This window comes from Acipenser ruthenus, chromosome 50 (assembly GCF_902713425.1).
Source record: "Acipenser ruthenus chromosome 50, fAciRut3.2 maternal haplotype, whole genome shotgun sequence".
NCBI classification, from domain to species: Eukaryota; Metazoa; Chordata; class Actinopteri; order Acipenseriformes; family Acipenseridae; genus Acipenser; species Acipenser ruthenus.
In genome coordinates this window covers 2446838-2473875 of record NC_081238.1, presented here as the reverse complement: position 1 = coordinate 2473875, position 27038 = coordinate 2446838, and the positions used below count along the sequence as shown (strand labels likewise).

Below are 27038 nucleotides of genomic sequence, written 5' to 3'. Positions count from 1 at the left end.
CAAGGCTTAATGAAGACTCCTCTCTCATTCACTACACCTGTACTGTAGCTGTAGAAGACAAGGCTTAATGAAGACTCCTCTCTCATTCACTATACCTGTACTGTACCTGTAGAAGTCAAGGCTTAAGAAGACTCCTCTCTCATTCACTACACCTGCACTGTACCTGTAGACGCAAGGCTTAATGAAGACTCCTCTCTCATTCACTACACCTGTACTGTACCTGTAGACGCAAGGCTTAATGATGACTCCTCTCTCATTCACTACACCTGTACTGTACCTGTAGAAGACAAGGCTTAATGAAGACTCCTCTCTCATTCACTACACCTGTACTGTACCTGTAGAAGACAAGGCTTAATGAAGACTCCTCTCTCATTCACTACACCTGCACTGTACCTGTAGACAGCAAGACGAAGACTCCTCTCTCATTCACTACACCTGTACTGTACCTGTAGACAGCAACGCTTAATGATGACTCCTCTCATTCACTACACCTGTACTGTACCTGTAGAAGACAAGGCTTAATGAAGACTCCTCTCTCATTCACTACGCCTGTACTGTACCTGTAGAAGACAAGGCTTAATGTAGACTCCTCTCTCATTCACTACATCTGTACTGTACCTGTAGACAGCAAGGCTAAATGAAGACTCCTCTCTCATTCACTACACCAGTACTGTACCTGTAGACGCAAGGCTTAATGAAGACTCCTCTCTCATTCACTACACCTGTACTGTACCTGTAGACGCAAGGCTTAATGAAGACTCCTCTCTCATTCACTACACCTGTACTGTACCTGTAGACGCAAGGCTTAATGAAGACTCCTCTCTCATTCACTACACCTGTACTGTACCTGTAGACGCAAGGCTTAATGAAGACTCCTCTCTCATTCACTACACCTGTACTGTACCTGTAGAAGACAAGGCTTAATGAAGACTCCTCTTTCATAACCTACACCAGTACTGTACCTGTAGAAGACAAGGCTTAATGAAGACTCCTCTCTCATTCACTACACCTGTACTGTACCTGTAGAAGACAAGGCTTAATGAAGACTCCTCTCTCATTCACTACACCTGTACTGTTCCTGTAGAAGACAAGGCTTAATGAAGACTCCTCTCTCATTCACTACACCTGTACTGTACCTGTAGAAGACAAGGCTTAAAGATGACTCCTCTCTCATTCACTACACCTGTACTGTACCTGTAGAAGACCAGGCTTAATGAAGACTCCTCTCTCATTCACTACACCTGTACTGTACCTGTAGAAGACAAGGCTTAATGAAGACTCCTCTCTCATTCACTACACCTGCACTGTACCTGTAGACAGCAAGACGAAGACTCCTCTCTCATTCACTACACCTGTACTGTACCTGTAGACAGCAACGCTTAATGATGACTCCTCTCATTCACTACACCTGTACTGTACCTGTAGAAGACAAGGCTTAATGAAGACTCCTCTCTCATTCACTACGCCTGTACTGTACCTGTAGAAGACAAGGCTTAATGTAGACTCCTCTCTCATTCACTACATCTGTACTGTACCTGTAGACAGCAAGGCTAAATGAAGACTCCTCTCTCATTCACTACACCAGTACTGTACCTGTAGACGCAAGGCTTAATGAAGACTCCTCTCTCATTCACTACACCTGTACTGTACCTGTAGACGCAAGGCTTAATGAAGACTCCTCTCTCATTCACTACACCTGTACTGTACCTGTAGACGCAAGGCTTAATGAAGACTCCTCTCTCATTCACTACACCTGTACTGTACCTGTAGAAGACAAGGCTTAATGAAGACTCCTCTCTCATTCACTACACCTGTACTGTACCTGTAGAAGTCAAGGCTTAAAGAAGACTCCTCTCTCATTCACTACACCAGTACTGTACCTGTAGACGCAAGGCTTAATGAAGACTCCTCTCTCATTCACTACACCTGTACTGTACCTGTAGAAGACAAGGCTTAATGAAGACTCCTCTCCCATTCACTACACCTGTACTGTACCTGTAGAAGACAAGGCTTAATGAAGACTCCTCTCTCATTCACTACACCTGTACTGTACCTGTAGAAGACAAGTCTTAAAGAAGACTCCTCTCTCATTCACTACACCTGTACTGTACCTGTAGAAGACAAGGCTTAATGAAGACTCCTCTCTCATTCACTACACCTGTACTGTACCTGTAGACAGCAAGGCTAAATGAAGACTCCTCTCTCATTCACTACACCAGTACTGTACCTGTAGACGCAAGGCTTAATGAAGACTCCTCTCTCATTCACTACACCTGTACTGTACCTGTAGACGCAAGGCTTAATGAAGACTCCTCTCTCATTCACTACACCTGTACTGTACCTGTAGACGCAAGGCTTAATGAAGACTCCTCTCTCATTCACTACACCTGTACTGTACCTGTAGACGCAAGGCTTAATGAAGACTCCTCTCTCATTCACTACACCTGTACTGTACCTGTAGACGCAAGGCTTAATGAAGACTCCTCTCTCATTCACTACACCTGTACTGTACCTGTAGAAGACAAGGCTTAATGAAGACTCCTCTCTCATTCACTACACCTGTACTGTACCTGTAGAAGTCAAGGCTTAAAGAAGACTCCTCTCTCATTCACTACACCAGTACTGTACCTGTAGACGCAAGGCTTAATGAAGACTCCTCTCTCATTCACTACACCTGTACTGTACCTGTAGAAGACAAGGCTTAATGAAGACTCCTCTCCCATTCACTACACCTGTACTGTACCTGTAGAAGACAAGGCTTAATGAAGACTCCTCTCTCATTCACTACACCTGTACTGTACCTGTAGAAGACAAGTCTTAAAGAAGACTCCTCTCTCATTCACTACACCTGTACTGTACCTGTAGAAGACAAGGCTTAATGAAGACTCCTCTCTCATTCACTACACCTGTACTGTACCTGTAGACAGCAAGGCTAAATGAAGACTCCTCTCTCATTCACTACACCAGTACTGTACCTGTAGACGCAAGGCTTAATGAAGACTCCTCTCTCATTCACTACACCTGTACTGTACCTGTAGACGCAAGGCTTAATGAAGACTCCTCTCTCATTCACTACACCTGTACTGTACCTGTAGACGCAAGGCTTAATGAAGACTCCTCTCTCATTCACTACACCTGTACTGTACCTGTAGAAGACAAGGCTTAATGAAGACTCCTCTTTCATAACCTACACCAGTACTGTACCTGTAGAAGACAAGGCTTAATGAAGACTCCTCTCTCATTCACTACACCTGTACTGTACCTGTAGAAGACAAGGCTTAATGAAGACTCCTCTCTCATTCACTACACCTGTACTGTTCCTGTAGAAGACAAGGCTTAATGAAGACTCCTCTCTCATTCACTACACCTGTACTGTACCTGTAGAAGACAAGGCTTAAAGATGACTCTTCTCTCATTCACTACACCTGTACTGTACCTGTAGAAGACCAGGCTTTATGAAGACTCCTCTCTCATTCACTACACCTGTACTGTACCTGTAGAAGACAAGGCTTAATGAAGACTCCTCTCTCATTCACTACACCTGCACTGTACCTGTAGACAGCAAGACGAAGACTCCTCTCTCATTCACTACACCTATACTGTACCTGTAGACAGCAACGCTTAATGATGACTCCTCTCATTCACTACACCTGTACTGTACCTGTAGAAGACAAGGCTTAATGAAGACTCCTCTCTCATTCACTACGCCTGTACTGTACCTGTAGAAGACAAGGCTTAATGTAGACTCCTCTCTCATTCACTACATCTGTACTGTACCTGTAGACAGCAAGGCTAAATGAAGACTCCTCTCTCATTCACTACACCAGTACTGTACCTGTAGACGCAAGGCTTAATGAAGACTCCTCTCTCATTCACTACACCTGTACTGTACCTGTAGACGCAAGGCTTAATGAAGACTCCTCTCTCATTCACTACACCTGTACTGTACCTGTAGACGCAAGGCTTAATGAAGACTCCTCTCTCATTCACTACACCTGTACTGTACCTGTAGAAGACAAGGCTTAATGAAGACTCCTCTCTCATTCACTACACCTGTACTGTACCTGTAGAAGTCAAGGCTTAAAGAAGACTCCTCTCTCATTCACTACACCAGTACTGTACCTGTAGACGCAAGGCTTAATGAAGACTCCTCTCTCATTCACTACACCTGTACTGTACCTGTAGAAGACAAGGCTTAATGAAGACTCCTCTCCCATTCACTACACCTGTACTGTACCTGTAGAAGACAAGGCTTAATGAAGACTCCTCTCTCATTCACTACACCTGTACTGTACCTGTAGAAGACAAGTCTTAAAGAAGACTCCTCTCTCATTCACTACACCTGTACTGTACCTGTAGAAGACAAGGCTTAATGAAGACTCCTCTCTCATTCACTACACCTGTACTGTACCTGTAGAAGACAAGGCTTAATGAAGACTCCTCTCTCATTCACTACACCAGTACTGTACCTGTAGAAGACAAGGCTTAATGAAGACTCCTCTCTCATTCACTACACCTGCACTGTACCTGTAGACAGCAAGACGAAGACTCCTCTCTCATTCACTACACCTATACTGTACCTGTAGACAGCAACGCTTAATGATGACTCCTCTCATTCACTACACCTGTACTGTACCTGTAGAAGACAAGGCTTAATGAAGACTCCTCTCTCATTCACTACGCCTGTACTGTACCTGTAGAAGACAAGGCTTAATGTAGACTCCTCTCTCATTCACTACATCTGTACTGTACCTGTAGACAGCAAGGCTAAATGAAGACTCCTCTCTCATTCACTACACCAGTACTGTACCTGTAGACGCAAGGCTTAATGAAGACTCCTCTCTCATTCACTACACCTGTACTGTACCTGTAGACGCAAGGCTTAATGAAGACTCCTCTCTCATTCACTACACCTGTACTGTACCTGTAGACGCAAGGCTTAATGAAGACTCCTCTCTCATTCACTACACCTGTACTGTACCTGTAGAAGACAAGGCTTAATGAAGACTCCTCTCTCATTCACTACACCTGTACTGTACCTGTAGAAGTCAAGGCTTAAAGAAGACTCCTCTCTCATTCACTACACCAGTACTGTACCTGTAGACGCAAGGCTTAATGAAGACTCCTCTCTCATTCACTACACCTGTACTGTACCTGTAGAAGACAAGGCTTAATGAAGACTCCTCTCCCATTCACTACACCTGTACTGTACCTGTAGAAGACAAGGCTTAATGAAGACTCCTCTCTCATTCACTACACCTGTACTGTACCTGTAGAAGACAAGTCTTAAAGAAGACTCCTCTCTCATTCACTACACCTGTACTGTACCTGTAGAAGACAAGGCTTAATGAAGACTCCTCTCTCATTCACTACACCTGTACTGTACCTGTAGAAGACCAGGCTTAATGAAGACTCCTCTCTCATTCACTACACCAGTACTGTACCTATAGACAGCAAATCTTAATGAACGAGATGTTGTGTTGATGAAGCCAGCAAATTCAAATTAACCCCATCTATGTAGTGTTTGCCATATACTTACTGACATTTAAGGTGGCCAAATACAAATCCAACTCCAGTTTAAATAATTCTAAGCCTATTGGCTAAATGAACCATCACATTTTTGTGCAGCTGGTGCAATGATAAATCCTGAATTGAATGTGCCTTTTTACATTGCTTTGGAACACAGCTCACACAAACTATAAATGATAGAGATATTGGTATGCTTATGAATTCTCATAAATCATTCAATTATACATCGTGCTGTGTATACTATTAATAATAATGATATTTGTATTAATAGTGGAAATGTAGAAAGAAAAACATTAATGCTAAAACATGTTTCTGTTTCCCATTGAACAGTTTCAAAAGTGTTTATTTGCAAACTGAATAAAAGAAATTATGCAATCAACACAAACAAATTATATATTTTTTTGTATTTCTTGATCTGATTTATAAAAGATATATTAGCAGAAAATATTTGGATATTTCCACCAATTTTTCTTTTTTTTAAGTTTTAAATTGAATCGTAGTCCATGTAAAATGTTTTTTAACAGCTGTTCGAATTGTAGAATCAGCATGAAAAAAATGTAAATGTAAAATAAGAACCAAAGGTAATAAAGCTGTGCTGTAAAGCTATATTTAATCCCCCCTTACTCGTGCTTTATTTTTCTTTTCTTACAAACCCTGCAGCACAATCTGATAATGCCTATGATAGCTGCCATGAAGACTAACACAGCAGCCAGCAAGACCACTATAACATCCACACAGTAGTAGGCGTACCAGGGCATTCTGTAGGACTCTGTGCGCAGGTGAGCGGCGCCTTTGTTCCTCATGACATACTCGATCCAGAAGAGGGCGCTGTCCATTGGTTTGACAGGCTGGTCTCGCTGGAGGCTGGAGAGCCTATTCATATTCATCTGATAGGAAGGCTCCTCAAGCACCTCCTTCAGGGCCTGGAGGAAGTCCTTGCTGCCCAGGGTGGTGACTTCCAGTACCTTGGCTGCCCCTCGCACCTGCATCCTGAGGAGGTTGTCAAACTGGTCAAAGAGCAGTGGTAGGCCTACTATTGGCACGCCATGGTAAATGGCCTCATACACCCCGTTGGTGCCCCCATGCGCCACAAAAGCTCTTGTCTTGGGGTGTCCCAGGAGATCATTCTGGGGCAGCCATTTGACCAGGAGGGTGTTGTTGCCCAAGCTAGAAGGCCTTTCTCCCAAATGCCTCCAGATGACTTTCTGAGGGAGCTGTGAGAAAGCGTAGGCTATCTTATCTGTTAGCTCACTTGGAAGACCGTTTACCAGAGTTCCCAAGGACATGACAACCACACCGTTCTCTCCAGAGCTTTCCATAAACTCCTCTAGGTCTTGTGGTAGGGGCTTGGCAGGTTTGCATTGGAAGCCGCCTATGTAGACAATGTTGGGCATAGTGGGGCGTGGGAATTCAAAGACAAAGTTGGCCCGCATAAGCCAGAGGTCTGCAGACATGAGGAGACTGAAGAGGTCTACACCTGGGCCAAAGTACCGAGCACACAGGGCATCGTAATGGGGGCTAACCACATATTTGTCTACATAGAGGTTGATGCTGTATTGGAGCATGTTCCGGGCTCTTTGAATGAGGTCCATTTGGTCAGATAGCTCTGTTCCTGGAGTCGGGACATAGGAGATAGGAGAGGGAGCAATAGAAAAATGAGCCTCCCCGCTTGTAAGCCAGCGGACATTGAAGACCATAGGCAGTTTAAGGTAGTGGGCCAGCAAAACTCCTCCTGGCAACCCTGGATCTGTGAGTACCAAATCAAAGTGGGCATCCTGGAGCTTCTTCATGAACTGCTGATCTTCAAACATGGTGACTACCATCTGGCACATCCCTCTGTGAAGATTAGAAAGCATTTCAAAGTTCTCCATTTGCATGGAAATTAAAGAAAGCAGGGAACCCTCTCCTCTTCGGAACTCCAGCATTTTCTTCAAAAGGGAGGCCATGTAGTCTTCACTTTCGATGCTCAAGCCTGCAGGTGGAGTGACAGTGATGGAAGTGTAATGGGGTGATTTCTCTTTGATGTACCTGCTGGTCTTGGAGTGCACCACTGTGATGTCATGACCCCGCCCATGCAGTGCCTCAATGAGGATGTTCATGTTCAACCAATGGCTGCCGTCCACCGGGAACACCAGGATCTTGCCGCCATGGCAACAGGGCACAGCAAGAAGAGATAGGATGAATGTGAGGGCCGGGTACCTCTTCCAAAGGGAATATCCCATCATACAGTCTGAAACACACAAAGAGAGGTAATTGGTTAGCATTATTATTTATAAGACAGTCAGAATGGCAGATTGGTTGCTGTCTATCTGGGGGTGAGAGGGGCAGAGACATCACCAAATGCAGAGCATATTCTGAGCATCTCTGCACTGATCTGGTATCTGAGTTTCAGACAGACCACTTGCCATGCATTTTTTCACAGCATTTTGAAACTAATTTGTATGTGCATATGTATAAGTACATGTAGAAAGTAAAGTATTTATATAACGTACCTAACTTAATGAGATTCCTGGGCTTTAGTCTTCGCTACCAGTTCATTAAGGAATGTTGTCATTTTATGCATTGAAAGTTGCTGATGGCAAAGTTCATGTTCCTTTTGTTGAAAAAAGTAATTTGTTTCGCGTTCTGAATGTTTTGTAGATAAACTCAATTTTGTAGGATTAAGAGTTTTGTTTGACAAAAGCACCTGACAAATAATGCACTGGGGCTTGGGTTGTCCTCGCATCCAGTAAATGTAAATGCCAGTGCTGGTCCTCACAACCATTATCTCGTGCAGCAAATTAATCTATCCATTTCTAACACAATTTATTGCATTCACTGAGTCTCCAACTTCGCTTGATGTACTTATAAAAAACACTGGAATACGTGGGAAGCAATTAGAAAAATTATATGAAAAAGAAAACAGATAAAAGGGGGAAAATACATAATTGTAATTATATACATAATGTGGTTAACCCTTTAAGGACCAAGCATTTTTCAGTGGAATGCTCCCCAAGGATCAGTTTTGTTTTTGGCTGTAGTTGAATCTCTTTCTATAAAAAATTCACTAAAAATCTATTTTTTACAGTAGCATCTTGGAATTGGTGTCCTTTTCGGAACACTCTGGGGAACATTATAAAGTACTTCAGAAACCATATAAACTTTCTCTTTTTTCAACATGATATTTCATTTTTTATATAATTCTTTTTAACAGTGAAGTATTTGTTATTATTATGTACTCTGCTTAGAGATACATGTATAAAAACCTGATTACAATTACATAATACATAATACATGTGATTACAATTACATAATACATGTTTATTCTCAGGAAGCAGTGTGGAGTAGTGGTTAGGGGCTCTGGACTCTTGACCAGAGGGTCGTGGGTTCAATCTCTGGTAGGGGACACTGCTGCTGTATCCTTGAGTAAAGTATTTTATAGATTGCTCCAATAAAAACCCGACTGTATAAATGGGTATACAATGTGATATCTTGTAACAATTGTAAGTCGCCCTGGATAAGGGCGTCTGCTAAGAAAATAATAATGGACACTACTCTTGGTTATTTTCACAAAATAAATATTTATAAATAAAATAATAGTTCATTCATTCCATTATTATCAGTAATAAGTAAAACAACAAAAAAAAAACCTGCCCGGCAAATTTAGTTCATGAAATAGCATCTGCTTATAGCCACTCATTTCTTGATATTTATAAATGTTGTAAAACACATACAACAGAATAAATGTTCTAATATAACTATAAATCAAATGCATCATATTTACAGCGTTGTCCCATTTTATATTAGCTGTAAACAAGTTCTCGTGTCATGTTTTGTTTCTCTGTGCTTCTGAAAATGTCTCCGTCCTTTAAAAATGAAATGCCCATCTCAGTGACGTCACACGAAAAAACTAACGAGCTGACAGTGAAACTCAATTCCTCCTATCCAATGATATGTGTTAACAAGCTGTACTGCACATTATGATGTCCCATAATGAAGTGTGTTTTTTTTATCGTGTTTTCCTGATCACGGGCCCAGAATGACACTTCAGTATGATCGTGTTTACGTGACCACGAGCTGCTTGTTGTGTTGCTTAGAACTGCGTAACTGAATTTTGTTTGCGGACCCCCTGGAGTTTACTCACAGACCACAAGTGCTCCACGGACGACAGGTTGGGAACCACTGGTCTAGACCAAACTTCTGTAATCAGAGGCACCAGAAATATTGTTACAGCGAGGCAAGCTTAGTTTAAATGAAGTATAGAGAGGATGAAGATAGATTGTGTTCCTCACATAGAGGGCCCTGCCTCTGTATTGTAAACCAGATTAGATACCTGCAGAGCTGCCCTTTAGATTTAATAAGAAATCCCACATATTCAAGCTCGGACGCTTCGGACATTCACATTTTTTGGTACTGGTACTATTTTATTTAAGGATTTTTTAATAATACATTTTGTGCAATGCAAAGGGTGTACTGAATTTTATTTGAATTCCTTAAATGTTTTTTAATCGTTTACTTCAGTTGCTCTGGCTATTCTTATAATGGTAGGCGTACACTTTTCTATGCTTTCTGCTTTCTCAATGCTTTTATTCTTAAAACAGTCTGTTCCAGAAATAAACTGTGTTCCCTGCTACACCTGGCCCTGCTTTAGTAAACCCACATTTCTTTTTTTTACTTATTGTAAAATAGCATGGACAATTATTGAAGCTATGCTGTTGCATTGTCTGCAGAAGTATCAGTTCATCATATAACTAAGGATGATGCTCACCAATGAAATAATCTTCAAACCCCTGACTGATGAAGTACGTTAGATGGAGCAGATGAACTTGAGAAAAATAACTTAAACAAATGACTGAAATCCTGGTCTCTAGCTCAGCCTTTATGAGTCTGTTTGCAGCGATTAGAATATAAGAAACACAAAGCAGGGAAGCTAGAATTGTTATTAAAGGGTACAGAGGCTATTTGAAAGTCAACCGTTGCTGTAAAGCTGACAAGAACCTGATCATTCCCTTCTGGACAATATAGCACTCTGCCTTTTACACACTTTAACTTGCACTTATCTGCTCCCTGTTTTACTGTATTTAATCCTGCACTGAACCCAATCTGTAGTATTTCACTTGCACTCGTATCTAACCCTGATGTAACTATCCGCTCTTGAACTGCCCCGATATCAAATCATAATATGTTTTGTATTTGCTCTTATTAGGACTGAAGTCATTGTATTTTGTAGCTTTGCTCTTAATTGTACTGTAATTCTTGATATGTTTTTTTGTATACAACTGTAAGTCGCCCTGGGTAAGGGCGTCTGCTAAGAAATAAATAATAATAGTCTTGAACAAAGAAGACTACGCGGCGATCTGATTCAAACATTCAAAATCCTAAAAGGTATAGACAATGTCAACCCGGGGGACTTCTTTGACTTGAAAAAAGAAAAAAGGACCAGGGGTCATAAATGGAGATTAGATAAAGGGGCATTCAGAACAGAAAATAGGAGGCACTTTTTTACACAGAGAATTGTGAGGGTCTGGAACCAACTCCCCAGTAATGATGTTGAAGCTGACACCCTGGGATCCTTCAAGAAGCTGCTTGATGAGATTCTGGGATCAATAAGCTACTAACAACCAAACGAGCAAGATGGGCTGAATGGCCTCCTCTCGTTTGTAAACTTTCTTATGTTCTTATGTTCTTCTAATAATAATAATAATAATAATAATAATAATAACAACAAAAATAATAATAATAATAATAATAATAATAATAATAATAATAATAATAATAATAATTATTCTACTGTTAATGGTAATAATAATAATAATAATAATATTAATAATAATAATAATAATAATAATAATAATTATTATTATTATTATTCTACTGTTAATGGTAATAGAGTGACTTAGTAAAATGTGACTTAGTAAATGCTTGACTTTCTAACTTGTGTCTGTATAGCAACACTGACTGAACTGCCCCTATCTGTACATTGTTTCCTACTAATCTGATAAACTAAATGGTTGTTTTGGGGTCAAAATTAATTCACTATGATAAGCTACCACAACTCATAGTGGTGTCTATTTAATATGATGTACAGCTAATTTCTCTAACCGGGGCGGTGAAAATACCTGTTGAATAATGAATTGGTTTTGGTTTTGAATAATGAATTGTTTTTGGTGTTTTCTGACTCATGCAGAGTGTAACCTTTCCTACTATATGCAATCGTTTCACATGTGTGCTCTTAGTAAATTGTTGACAGAGTTTTACAACCCTCTTTCACTGATCCTTGGAACTGAGCCACATTCATGAGGCCCTGGTTCAAAAACATGTTTGATGTTGTCTTAACCTGTCCTCAATCAGTGTGACTGCAAACACACACGCACGTGGGAGGTTGTGTATATAAAAATGATAATGTGCTTAGTGCTCAATTCTTAGCGACCCTTTTTAGAAACTGTACATGACTTTATTATTTTTTTTATATGCCCAATTATTTTACCACCGATTTTCTCCCCAATTTGGAATGTCCAATTATTTTTTCCCTCTCCCCACAGCTGCTCAGGAAAATTGAAAGTTCAGTGGGCATCCTCCAATCCCACGACCAAACCAGTTTACACCCAGGAACTTAAGAGTGGCTGTCAGAGAGCTACCGGCCTCTGGAGGACATAAGCCATCCCTGCAGGTGTCCGCCTGTGTTCACTAGGCATCTAGCAAGCTGTTGAGCGATGAGGATAAACAGTCCCTGTCGGTTTTGCCTCCCTAACCCATGGGAGCACCAGAGCCAATGCGACGCTCCCTTCAGATTCCCCAGCAAAGACCGATGACTTTGCACAGCCAGGACGCGAACCTGCGATGCATGACACCCTGCACACCTCGCTGCTGCACTTTTACCAGGGGAGCACCCAGGGAACCTAAAACTTTATGTTAGCAACCAGTTATTTTGGTAAATGTCTTAGTTACATTTTAGAAATTTGTTGCATTGTAATTTTATCTTTTCATTGTTAACATCCTGACAACTGTTTACACTTATAACTTTAAAGTCTGTCTCAAAGCTCTTTTCAAAATGGCCCCTCTAGAGCACTGGAGTTTGAGATCTGTCATCTAAATCACTGCAGGAAGAGCGATTTAAAAAAACAAACAAAAAAAAAACATAACAACAAGTGCTCTGGCTTTTCTGTTCCGTTCCACATCATGGGTCGTTATTTCTGTGTTACCTGTTTGACAATGTGGGCAATAATCCTTACACTGTCAGTGCACTAGAGCTTTGAAACATATTTTAAAGTTATAAGTGTAAAAAGTTGTCAGGGTGTTAACAATGAAAAGAAAAATTACAAGTAAATTATTTAAACAGTTGAAGCAACACCTGGGGTAATGCTAGATTTTTCCAGAACCCCGCTACTTACTCTAAGCTCCATATCATGTAACAGCTGACTCCTACAGTGCCTCGGCCTTGTCTTTTGCCTGCAATATTCTGAATGCTAAGGTTTTTGAATAAAATAAACAATCAAATAACTGCATTGGCTTAGTTCCTGTACTAGATTGAAAAATACCGATACAGCTCTATGTAATGCATTTCAAACTTTTACATCAAATGAAAAGCATACAGTACCTTAACTTTGCAGTTGCACAGTTTCTGGTCCCTTGATACATATAGATAGTTCCTTTGGATTAGATTCAAAGTCCAAAGTATCTGCACATTGTTGGGTTGTAGATTAAAAGCTAAATAGATTAGCAATAGCACTCTCAGACTTTTGTAGCGTGAGCCGTCCTTCCAAAAACTGTGCAGGGGGAATCGTCTAGGGGTGTACGTTCGGGGGCGAGTAGCTGTGTAAAGCATGCCAAATATTTCAGTGCTGGAGAACTCTGTATGCATGCCAAGTTGCTTCAAGGCAGATTTGGTTGCATATAATTTAACTATCCAGGGCCCAGGAGATTTAGGGGTCAGTGTATTCCAGTTTTTGCGAGAACACTTCACTTTCCAAAGCTCATGAAGAAGAAAATAATCCCTAGGATTGTACGGTTCTGCCACAGAACCGCCCCTTTTGAGAAGCAGCTGCACTCAGACTTGGACGTGACGTACAGCACAAGCAATGCTTTATTGTCATGACACCCGAGCTTTAAAGTACCTTGTGTTGTAAACTGGTTCTGTGAATAATTGAGAATTACTTTAGTAGTGTAAATATAAGTGTGGTTTGAAAATGTTGCAGCTCCAACAAGTAGACATGATTACCCTGAAACTGTGTCTGGCTCAGCACATAATGCCGTCCTGGACATTTGCCAGAGGTAATTAAACAAAGCTGCGGTTCTGGCAGGGAACTCACTTTAACCTCAGATCAAATAATATGTTAGCACACCAAGTTATATCAACTTTGTTGAAAAGCAGAACTGGCTACAAGTAAAGAAAACAATAAAGTTTACTGGGGTCCTGTATTCCTATTGCATACACCCTTTGTTTTCTCTTGAAAATACATTCAGTATGTTAGAAAGCAAAACCAAAGGAATGTGCCGTTTCAACACTCAGGGGAACCACAGTAATTCAAGAATTCAGAAACAGCACGATATCCCATCGGAATCTGGATTAAACTGGGCAGACACATGGCAAATGAAATTTAATAGAGAAAAGTGCAAAGTATTGCATGCGGGCAATAAAAATGTGCATTATAAATATCATATGGGAGATAGTGAAATTGAGGAAGGGAACTATGAAAAAGACGTAGGAGTTTATGTTGACTCAGAAATGTCTTCATCTAGACAATGTGGGGAAGCTATAAAAAAGGCTAACAAGATGCTTGGATATATTGTGAGAAGTGTTGAATTTAAATCAAGGGAAGTAATGTTAAAACTCTACAATGCATTAGTAAGACCTCACCTAGAATATTGTCTTCAGTTCTGGTCACCTCATTACAAAAAGGATATTGCTGCTCTAGAAAGAGTGCAAAGAAGAGCAACCAGAATTATCCCGGGTTTAAAAGGCATGTCGTATGCAGGCAGGCTAAAAGAATTGAATCTATTCAGTCTTGAACAAAGAAGACTACGCGGCGATCTGATTCAAACATTCAAAATCCTAAAAGGTATAGACAATGTCAACCCGGGGGACTTCTTTGACTTGAAAAAAGAAAAAAGGACCAGGGGTCATAAATGGAGATTAGATAAAGGGGCATTCAGAACAGAAAATAGGAGGCACTTTTTTACACAGAGAATTGTGAGGGTCTGGAACCCCCAGTAATGTTGTTGAAGCTGACACCCTGGGATCCTTCAAGAAGCTGCTTGATGAGATTCTGGGATCAATAAGCTACTAACAACCAAACGAGCAAGATGGGCTGAATGGCCTCCTCTCGTTTGTAAACTTTCTTATGTTCTTATGTTCTTATGTTCTTATGTAAACAGGGTACTCATCAATCACTAGAAATACTTACTGAGAATAATTATTTTTAAACAGATAAAGAGATAGCAAATCTACACAGAGACGAAGCTGCAACCAGGGGACTGAAACAGGGTGGTGACATCTAAAAAACTGCAGCCACATCCTAAACAAGGCACATCACTTAGCAAGCGTCTGCCGGAAGTCACATTGTGTGCTGAAAGTTACATTTCATGGCCCAGAAGTAACATTTTAGCCTGAAAGTTCAATTTTATGCCATCAATTTAAAATGTAACATCCGATTTGAATGGAAACATTGAATTTCAATCACGGTATGTCTAATTATTACCTGAGACACAAGCCTCGATTCATCAAAGAGCTGGTCCCAAAATTCCTTATGTTTTCCCGACAGTTCTCTGACTGTTTTTATTCAGTTTCTGTGACATCACTTCATTCACAATCGCTTCTACAAAAATCACATCTACCACATGTCGGCTTCATTTGTATACATTGATTTCATCAATCAGAAACTGCAAGTGATTTATTACATGGTTTAAGAGTAAATAAGGGACATTTTTACAGTCAGAGTTAACACTTCTTCTAAAACAGTCACTCACTTAACATCCAGTTGTTTTAAAAGGTTTATTGCCCAGGTTGCATCTGTTACTGCAATGGAAAATACCATTAAGAAATAGTCTGCTCCATTAAAAGATAATAAAATATCTTAAACTAAATGAGATTATTTTTTTAATTGAGCTCTCTTTCACCACTCATAGGGTAGCCTACTTTACCACGTGTCCAGATGTTCTGTAATAAATAACCAGGCTTTGCACTTAGTGGAATCTCTGCTCCATTTAAGTTAAGTACGGTGTCGGAATTATTGGGGAAATGGGAGGGACTTAACTGTCCCACTTTCACCATTCAGCAATACCAAAACCTTTTCCCAGATAAATATTGCATGTATGATACAGTAAATTAGGGGCAGCCATATCCCTTAGGTGTACAAAAAAGCTAACAGAAATAATAACGCTACAGAAAATAAAATAATAATGGAAGCACCATCTTTAAAATATTACATTGCACGTAGGCTATCCTTTTCATTAAAAAGTAAACAAGCAAGTATGATCAATGGGCAGCAGTGTGGAGTAGTGGTTAGGGCTCTGGACTCTTGACCGGAGGGTCGTGGGTTCAATCCCAGGAGGGGACACTGCTGCTGTACCCTTGAGCAAGGTACTTTACCTAGATTGCTCCAGTAAAAACCCAACTGTATAAATGGGTAATTGTATGTAAAATAATGTGATATCTTGTAACAATTGTAAGTTGCCCTGGATAAGGGCGTCTGCTAAGAAATAAATAATAGTAATAATAATAACTTAAAGCCCTTTTACATACTGCTGGTTCATCGCCCATCAGGCGAGTGAGTGAAAGCAAGTCTCCTTACCTGGGGGGGTTTAGCAATACAATGCTAGAGATAGGACTAGAGCTGTAGCTCTCTGCTTATAAAACGGCAGTTAGGTTTGAACGAATCGCCACAAAAGCAAGGAAATGTGGCGTTAAGCAGCAGCCTCGTAGATCTGCCTGTCAGTCATGGTGGTGAAGAGGGTGTGTTGGCTTTCCCTCTCTGTGAGTGGCTGAGAGGCGGGTCTTGGGGGATTGCTGACCCTATAAAATAACACTCTGTTGTTCCCTCAGCCTGCCTCTCTAAGACGAAATGAGCCAGCTGCTGGAAGCGCTGTTGTCGGACCGAGCACAGCCGGAGAAGAACGAGCACAACAAATAATTAATTAAAAAGAAAAAGAAAAGGAATTTTTAGTAGCGGGGAAAAAACTTGGGCAGAACCCCAAATAGTACAAGCAGGTTGAGGGGACGGGTGAGCGCAGGATGGAGACCCGGGCAGGGGTAACGCTGCCCAGTGCAGCACTTTTATTTTGTAGTTTTATTACTGTGTTTTATTTTCCCTTTTTCTTTCGCCTTTTGTTTTCATTATTCTTTTGAGCACCTGTGAGTGCGAGACATTGGACTACCTGCATTGATATTACTGTGGACCTGACTGCCGTTGTCAGTATTGAGGCCACAGACAACAGCGCTCAGCGTTAACCAGGGTCCCATCGACCCACGTCAGGATGTGGGTTGACAGGCTTTGACCCAGGTTGAGCAAGATAAAATGCATGACGGCCGTTCGTGAGCAGACGCAATAACAGCCACACCTGCGTGAAGGTTTCACTTCCACAAGGGACATTTCTGTTTAGGCATATTTTTGTTGATTGAGACACAGCATGAGCCAGATTGCAGCAGGGATTTAGAAACATTTCATGATTTCATGATTTCTGTCAAATTTAGCCATTGCCATATAATATATAGTTCACTGTGAAAATGACTATTTCTGAAAGAATAGTGCAAATATACATCTTTTTTAGTACAAAAAAATATATACAACGCTTAGGTTATGAACCTAGCAGCTGGTTTAGTTTGCTTACTTGAAACGATTGAACATATTGCACAGAACAATTTCTTTAAAATGTCTTCAACAAAAACAATACCAGCTGCATCAAAGACTGGAAATAATTCTGCCAAAGATCGCTCTGTCAGTACAAGAAGGGAACATTGCACCAGTTTGCTGCTGTTTTTATGTTTATTTATGTTTTTATTTTGTTTGAAAATAGAATGTCTTTAAAAGGTGGACATAACTGTTGTTAGGTATTTAAATATTTAGGAACATTGTTTGTATAATAACTAGAGAAACACGATCGATTTTTAATTTGACTATTTTTTCTGCTTAAATAAATATTCTGTTTAATCAGGGGAATATCGTGAAAAATATATTTTTAGACCATTAAGTGCCATTTACCATGAATAAAATACAGGCCAGATTACTGAACCTGTCCCAGGTATTACAAAAGCTTCTGATCTGAGTATTTTAAAACTGGGTATTTTGTCTACAATTGTAAGCTTGTAATAAAACCACAGGCATCTTGTGTCTTTATTGGGTATCCTGCTGCCTTGTTTCAGGGCTGCTTCCTTGAATTATAAAGAACATATTGAGCTATTTTTTTTTGTTCAGACCTGGCAGATTGGCTATAAATTTAAAGTTAAACCATTTGGGTAATTTAGGGTGCTGTGGTCCCGTTACAACCCTATAATAAGGTAAATATATATTGCAATTTGATTTTATTTATTTGACTTATGTCTGGGTCAGAAAAACAAATCCGAATACAAAATCAATTAATCAGGTAACACAAACAAACAAAACCCATGCAAATCCATTTATTCTTTTTTAAATCCACCCAAAGTGTCTCTTCTGAGCACGATGTCCAGATAACTCACTTTTTGTGCATTTTTCAATCTATCACACACCATTACAAATGAAATATTATTTTATTTTTGTATTTTATTAATAATTGTGATTGATCATTGGGTATTTCCGTTATTATTTTTTGAAAAAAAAAAGTCAGATGAATTGCTTCTGAGAAGGTTGTATAATGCACCAGTGAGACCACCCTATCAGAGTTCTGTGTCCAGTTCTGGTCACCACAGTATCACAGGGACATTGTGGTCCTGGAGAAAGACCAACGAAGAGCAACAAGGCTAATCACAGGGCTTCAAGGAATGAGCTACAAAGAGAGGTTGGAAGAACTCCGTCTATTTAGCCTGGAGCAAAGAAGAATTAGGAGTTGACACACTTAACGCAAACCAATCAAGTGCAGAAACCAGAACTAGACTAAAGGACACAGCTGGAAATAAAGTGGAGATAGACTTAGGGCAGTATAGGAGACACTTCCTCACATGTACATTATATTACTGTTAGCAAGCAGATTTCTACAGTGCAAAGGTAGAGTAGCACCATTGGTATACAGAAAACAACACAACACTGCCACCTGCTGCATTTGGTATGTATACATTGGGAAAAGGATGCCAAGTTTAAGAATTGACAAGACATGTTGGCCTCGATTCATGAATTCAAAGTATAGGTATTTTAGAAATGTTTTTCCAAAATTCAATGTGTATATATATATATATATATATATATATATATATATATATATATATATATATGGCACACAGATCGAAAAATGAACCAGCAGTACATTGAACCAAGGCTTTCGTTGGGAAAAGGACAGCATACATGCAATATAATATGAGACTAACGGTGCTTCCATTACTGTTTTTTTCTATTGCAATCAGGATAGTGATTTTAGTTCTGTGAATTGCACAGACATTGTTTGTACACATGAGGGATATGGTTGCCCAGAAATAAGAAAGGAAATGAAAAATACAAGGCTTGGGATAATTGGTATAACAATATGTACCACTTTACTAAGAATATGCTACTGTGTTTGATTCTACTGTTATGGCCAAACATTTTTCAGTATAGTTTTGTTCACAATGTCTTACGTCACCTTGAAATGAATGCAGGGTGCCATTGAGATTCAGTTGTAATAACACATTTATCTGCAATTGTTGTTCAAATCTCTGTCGTTTTCCAAAATCTAAAATCTATTGAGAAAAACTATTAGATCAAATTAATATGAAGTTTACTTGACTTATTCCCTAATAATCTGCCATTACTAACAACATTAATTGATTTTCTTCAGCATTATGGCTCAGAGATTTTCAACTTACCTATTAAAGAACTGCTTCATTGACACTTCAGTACAAAAAGAGGGCATTCCAGGTTTCCCAGGATGCTTAGAACACATCAATGTGATCTGGCAACAAATTCAATCAGCTAAAAAGGAGAGGAAGGAACTCCATGTGACATTCCTAGATTTGGCTAATGCATATGGTTCAGTGCCACATGAACTTCTTTGGGCAGCATTTGATCTTATAACAAATTTAGTGAAAGCCTACTTTGGAGATTTGCAATGTACTTTTTCAACTTCAGAATTCAGCACTACATTATTTTCTTTTTATCATGAAACATCACAAGCGGAACATGACCAATAAGTTGCCACCAGTTCCATCTAAACATTACACACAAAAGACAACATTCCTCCACCGAGGAGAGCAACCACCAAGAAAAGGTGTTAAAACCAAGCCTCACCCAGGACACCTGGAAGCTGCTCTAGACTGGAAAATGCTGGCAGATGTTTTCCACCTGAGATTGCCACCACTAACCTTCGACCAGATATTGTCTTGTTGTCTGGATCAGCATGCCTTGTTCACCTGGTAGAGTTAACAGTGCCATGGGAGGATGTTGTAGATGAAGAGTATGAGAGGAAGAAACTGTGGTATGCTCAACTAGACGCTGAAGTGGAACAGCGAGGATGGAGAGCATCGCAGCCGTTGTGTGTGCTGATGCGCCAGGGAGGCAAAATAAGCTGATCCCTGGAGCCAGCATTACACTTCAACCATTAACACCAGACAGAAGGATATCTACATCATCATATGGAAGGAAACGCAAATGGATGGAGATACAGATGGATCACATTATTTTACTGTAAAGCTACAACTTAGTTGGAGCCTATCTTGGCGAGAGCCGAGTTCAAATCAGCATGAAGTTTTAACATCTACTCTCATTTGTATGGGTTCCAGATATGAAAAAAATTGTAGTTGATTTTTTTTTTTTAATATATAATGCTTATTTGATAGAAAAGGTAAAAAAGGATTTTGTAAATTTTTGGCTTTTATTGATTAAAATAAGTAAGAAAAATAACAAAGTATGCAGAATGTTTAAGAATGATGATACAGCAGGGTGTTGTTATTATATTCCAGCATATCTTTACACCCTGGAGTACCATGCTTGACATGGGTTAGAAAATGACATTTATCATCATTATGTACAAACATACTTATTTTTTATGGATGTTATTCACTGTGTTTCAAGCACAGCTTTGTTGAGAATATGAACAGCAGTAGATCGTATTGAATGGTTTGTATATCCACCGCTTTGCTCAGCTTCTACATCATGAACCAGTGTAATGTTTACCCATTGGCTCCAGTGAGTAGGTGGTGATGTGGGAGGTGCCGAGGGTGGAATTTAAAAAGCAGGATTTTCAGGCATTTTCAAAAGTGCAGGTTCGAGTGGATTATTAAAGTCCTCATACATCATCCCACTGGTTTGTTTGCTTCAGAGTCATGACCTTTTTCCCCCGTTGAATGTCAGTGTTGCAGATCTCTTTCCTGACTCATCTGTTTTATTGAAAGCAGTTGTAACACGTGCTTTATTACAACAAGAGCGGTTCATGGAGTCCCTGTTTTCTTCAATCTCCTGATATCCTTTTTGTTAGCGGATTCATATTTCATCATTAATATTTTGTGATGAGGATCCTGCCGAGAGGATGTTGTGAGATTTTTCAATGGGTGCAATGTGTGATTGACCAATCAGAGAGCTGCATATTTGCCTGTCGTTTAATAATTGATTGTAATAAACTGTTACTGTGCAATCATGTTTACAAAATGTTGATACAGTGAAGGTAAAAGTTCATTCATCCAATCAGGATGTCCATATTAGGACATCCTCAGACTTTAACATTTCCTGGGTATTGTCATTTTTTATCACTCATAATAAATATGATAAGATATTACAGTACATTATCAGTACCTTTAAATAAACTATCACACTAACATTCGTGAATGCTGAACTGAAAGTCCCAGCCCTGCTGTGCTGTCCAAGGTTACCTGTAACCAGGCTAAACCTGACCAAGAATAATGAAGATAATGAATCTAAGACGTCAGTAGAAAAACTCTTTATTATTTTTTAAACTCGAACAACCATGAGTCATCACTTGATAAACTTCCCTTTAAATCTGACTCTGCTTCTGATTTAATTCATTCATGTCCAATCTCCTTATTGCCTGTAATTCCAAAACTGTATTCAATGTAATCAAACACAGGTTGAATTATGTTACTGAAAATAAACTCTTGGTACCTCAGCAGTCTGGTTTTAGACCCATGCTTAACACAGCTACTGCCACTGCCAGCGTACTAAATGATATATTATATGAATATTGTATTCTAGTAGTATTTGTACTTACTGCAAACTACACTATTTAAATATTGTTTTTGCTCCTGTAAGTCGTCTTGGATAAAGGCGTCTGTCAAATAAACGAATAATAATAATAATAATAATAATAATAATAATACATTTCTTAGCAGACGCCCTTATCCAGGGCGACTTACAACTGTTACAAGATATCACATTATTTTTACATACAATTACCCATTTATACAGTGGGGTTTTTACTGGAGCAATCTAGGTAAAATACCTTGCTCAAAGGTACAGCAGCAGTGTCCCCCACCTGGGATTGAACCCACGACCCTCTGGTCAAGAGTCCAGAGCCCGAACCACTACTCCACACTGCTGCCCATAATGCAATAATGAACACTGCAGCTATCTTCATTGATCTAACAAAGCTTTTGTTACTGTTGACCATGAAATCATGATTATTAAACTGCAGAATATTGTTTTTGATTCTGTTGCTGTAAGTTGGTTTAAGAATTACTTCCAAAATCGGACTGAAAGGGTGACTATTGATAGGACTAAATCTGACCTGCCCATCATCAAAAAGGGAAAAATAGGGCTAGGTTTGACAGGGATGAGGTTAATTCTGTCCCTGCCAACAATCACAGGTGTGGCCATTCCCCAATTAGGTAAGTGAGTGCTAATTAGGGAATGGTCACCTGTATATAGGGGAGAAAAGCCTTTCTTTGGTGGAGGGAGTTAACTCTGTGTAAATGTTGTTGAAGCGAAGGCGAATGCCCAGCCTACATGTTCTTGTTTTTTTTAAAACCTTTTATTTTGGCCATTGTACCCTGTTAATTTGTTCTGTCTTTGTTTGTGTGTGTGTGTAAGAAATGGGTGCATGTACTCTGAAACTGCGGCTTCTTGTCTCTGAGTCTCTCATTCCTGATGCTATCCTGTAACAGGTGCTCCTCAAAGTTTAATTTTTGATCCATTGTTTTTTTGCATCTATATAAAGTTACATGTACAGTTTTCTATGGTAGTGGATGTTGCTTTAGTGAAATCCAACATAACCTTCAAAAAGACTATGATGCCTTGTAAAATGAATTAGTAAATAGCAAGGCAGTTTTAAATACTATTACAACTAAAACCTTTCTGTTTGGATCTGCACCGAAATAGCACAATGTTGAAAGTAACCTTGCTCTTATATCAAATGATGGCACTAGTCTTGAAACTTTAAGACAATATAAAAACCTTGGTTATGGCTTGATTCAGTGCTAATTTTTGAATACCATATTGAACATCTGGTATCAAATGCAGAGTTAAACCTGGTTTTCTATACAAGCACATGCAGTGTTTATTCTCAAGAAGGTTGTTCTCTGTAACCCAAACGATATTACCTTTGATAGACTATGCTGATTCAGTAAACATGAGCGCATTCCATTCAGTTCTGCCAAAGTTGGTTCCCATCTATAAAAGTGCTGCAAGATTCATACTGAATGTAGATTACAAGCAGCACCACTGTACTTTCTATGAAACGAGGGTGACTCAGTCTGGAGAATAGAAGGCTCTGTCATTTTTTGTGTTTAGTTTATAAGGTGTGCCCTGGAAATGCTCCAAGTTTCCTTACATGCCTTTGTATATCAAACATCTCACCTTTGGAACATAAAAACAGCCTTTTCATGAGACTTTTTAAAACCACTCATACATATTTATTTTAAATCTGACCAGGACTGCAAATCCTGTAAATGACCAGGATCGTTGAAATTGGAATTGTTTGACTTTTTTATGGATTTATTTTGTATTACTGTTTTTTTTGTTTTTTTTTAATTTAGTCGTTGTCAATTATTTTATTATTATTTTTCTCCCAATTTTGAATCGCCAATTATTTTTAGGCTCAGCTAACCGCTACAACCACTGCGCTGACTCGAGAGGGCGAAGATGAACACACGCTGTCCTCCGAAGCGTGTGCCGTCAGCCGACCGCTTTTTTTCACACTGCGGACTCACCATGCAGCCACCCCAGAGCTACAGCGTCGGAGGACAACGCAGCTCTTGGGCAGCTTACAGGCAAGCCCGGAGGCGCCCGGCCAGACTACAGGGGTCGCTGGTGCGCGGTGAGCCGAGGACACCCTGGCCGAAACAAACCCTCCCCACAGGGGCGATGCTCGGCCAATTGTGTGCCGCCCCCAGGGAGCTCCCATCCACGGTCGGCTGTGGAATAGCCTGGACTCGAACCGGCGACTTCCAGGCTATAGAGCGCATCCTGAAGCGTCTTTACCGGATGCACCACTCGGGAGCCCCTGTATTATTGTTTTGGTTTCATTTCAATTTGAGTGTAAGACCAGATGTTTTAAACTTTAAAAAGAGATGTTTACTATAACGTGTGTCTGTTTCAAAACTGCCTATTTGTGACCTACTGTATATAATGAATGGAAGTGCAGGACAGGCTAGACTTGTAGAAGTATTTTGTTAGCTGCAGTCCCTGGCATCTGGCAGTGTGCCAGCGGGTTTCAGATATCACTGAAAGTTTCTCTTTGATGTTAAGTTTATATATCCCAGAACTGAAACTCAACTGAAATGCTGCTCTGATGAGTAGTGTATTGCTGGTGCCCAGTACCTTGTGAGGAAACATACCAACAATTAAAACAGTAACGACCCTTTGTTTAACATTTCCTCAGATTGTATCAGTTGTTACTGCAAAACATTGCAAACATTAATACCTGAATTCATTTAAATGTTTTCTATTAGAATATTTGAACTCTGATTCAACACGTTGAGTTAATTCCTTACAGAAAACTGGCTAGCACTCCTTTAAAGGAGGACCAGTGATCAATCAATCAATCAATCTTCATTTGCATAGTGCCTTTTCACGATGCATAGCCTAAAGGTGCTTTAAATGGATAAACACATCAATAGTAACAATGATCAATAAAAAATGAACAAAATGAAAACAGATCAATAAAACAGTACAGCAGTAAAACAGTAAAACAATAAAACATGTAGACTGAGAGTAAAAGCTTGATTATAATAATGTGTTTTCAGTCTTGTTTTAAAAGCAGCAACATCATTCCATAATGTAGGGGCTGAATGTTCTATTGCCTGTGTTTTTGTTTATTATTATTATTATTATTATTATTATTATTAATATTATAATAATGAGTAAGCCACCATCCTGTGATTGGAGTGAGCATCTGTGGCAGTGTGACCCCGCCTTGTGTGTATTGTTTGTTTATATGTTACATGTAGTGTGTTAAATGTTGGTGTATAGTCATTGGTACACGGCATATAAATGGGTCTACGTAGCACGAGTGATAGAATGTATATTTGTATTTAGCCACGAGGGTTGCACATCACTTCACGTGCTGATTAAAATGTAATACCATGTGAGCACGGGGAAGGACACGTAATTAATCCATGTGCAGTTGTAACGAGATTCTAATTGAATGATTGATTAGCAATCGAGTCTCGGTACAACTGCATAAAAGACGCACATTGTCACTCAGTCGGGGTTGGGTGTACAGAGAGGAGGTACGGGGAGATAGGAAACATAACAATTGCTATTGGTTCAGCACGATACTTGTTCATCCGTTTCGTCCCGTTTGTGTTTGTTTACCGTTTTGTTTAGCCCTTGTGCCCGTTTGTTTTGTGTGTGTGTTTTGTTTAACTCCTTTATTTTTCATTATTATTTAATAAAGAAACCGAGCGCTTTCACGTCTCGGTTTTAACCCGCAGCTGCTGTGTATTTGCGTCTTCTTCCGGGTGTGACGTCACCACTGCAGCCATCCTGCCACAGCATCTCAGAACTTATGTGGTCAAATGATCATATAAATAAGATGGGGCAAGGCTAAAAGCAGCACCTTCAAATCGATCCTAAACCACACAGAAAGCCTGTGCAAAGATGCTAGTACAGAGGTAAGGTGTTCTTGTCTCTTAGTTCCTTTTAAAATTCTAACTGCAGTAATTTGTCCAAGTTGCAGACAAGATATAACACGACTACGAGAGAATAGGGCGTTACAGTAATCAATACTAGAAGATACAAAAGCATGCATCAATCTGCATCACATTTCTAACGTCTGGCTGTGACAGAGATCGAATGATTCTTGGTGTTAGATCTCCCTCCCGACCTGCGGGGCAGCTGCATATAGGGAACAGAGTACCCTGGACTGGTTGGCCCGACAATTCATTACCAGGGTTAAGTGGAAGTCAGACAGCTAGAAAGGGGATGGGTACTTTGCAAATGGTCAATTAATGTAAATGAAAGGAGAAACTGTAACTAGTGCTAAGAGGTGAGAACGAGGGGCCACATATTCAAAAGAGACACGGAAGAAAAAGACAAAAATTGTGAAATATTTTTTTTCTCAACTCTGGAGGAGGAGTTGTGAATAATTATGCAAGTCCAACTACAAGTGCGAAATTTAAATAATATGTTTTCTGCAAATCACAATGTTTAGGACAAATGTGTTGCAAGTGTCTCGGGACAAGCGAAAATAGTATTTAAATAGAAATGGAATTATGAAAAAAGCAATGTTTAACAAAAAATAATAATAAAACCTGTATTCAGAGCGATGCAAGAACTGAAAACAAATATGAATAGTTACTGTCACTAAATATACAAAAGTGTATCATTTTCATTATTAAATATGTATAAACGTGTCTCAATGTATGCAGCTCCAACAGAGGATGCTGATGTCCCAGGTAAGTTTAGCTTCTCAGTGTCAGATACTGGAGGATGCTGATGTCCCAGGTAAGTTTAGCTTCTCAGTTTCACATACTGAAGGATGCTGATGTCCCAGGTAAGTTTAGCTTCTCGGTTTCACATACTGAAGGATGCTGATGTCCCAGGTAAGTTTAGCTTCTCGGTTTCAGATACTGGTCCAGTAGAAACAGATTTTGGTGGCACTGATGGTTTAGCTGTGCCCAGGGCCCTCCCAATAATGTCATGGCCTCCAATGCCTTCCACAGCCTCTCTGGGAATCGTTGGGACACCCGTTCTCTGTTAAAGAGATCTGCTCTGAGGCAGGTCCTCCACCAGTAGATTTGGCAGATTTTTTCTTCAACCCAAACTTCAAATCATAATATCTTTTTAAATATCATCTATATCCTTTGGAACAGTTGAAACAGCATTGCATTATCAGAGGATGGGTGAAAACAATTCAATGTGTGACAGAAAACAGTATAAAACATCTTGGAAACTACACAATTATACTAGTCTGTATATATTAAGAAGCTTTGTATCTTTATATGAGATCAGACTTCTTTAATAGTGTACTATCATTTG

The 27038-nt window shown here is 39.7% G+C and overlaps 1 protein-coding gene across 1 annotated transcript; it reads right to left on the bottom strand.

Annotated features, from left to right (window-relative positions):
- Positions 1–5834: 5834 nt before the first annotated feature.
- Positions 5835–13531, bottom strand: LOC131721964 (UDP-glucuronosyltransferase 2B31-like). Its single transcript, XM_059015392.1, has 2 exons — positions 13106–13531; positions 5835–7759 (listed from the first exon to the last, which is right to left on the bottom strand). The coding sequence occupies exon 2, from the start codon at positions 7752–7754 to the stop codon at positions 6150–6152; it is 1605 nt and encodes a 534-aa protein (XP_058871375.1). The 5' UTR covers positions 7755–7759; positions 13106–13531; the 3' UTR covers positions 5835–6149.
- Positions 13532–27038: the final 13507 nt, after the last annotated feature.

Bases quoted from the DNA above. Each gene is read 5' to 3' on its own strand.
- LOC131721964 (XM_059015392.1), bottom strand. From the start codon at position 7,754: ATGATGGGATATTCCCTTTGGAAGAGGTACCCGGCCCTCACATTCATC.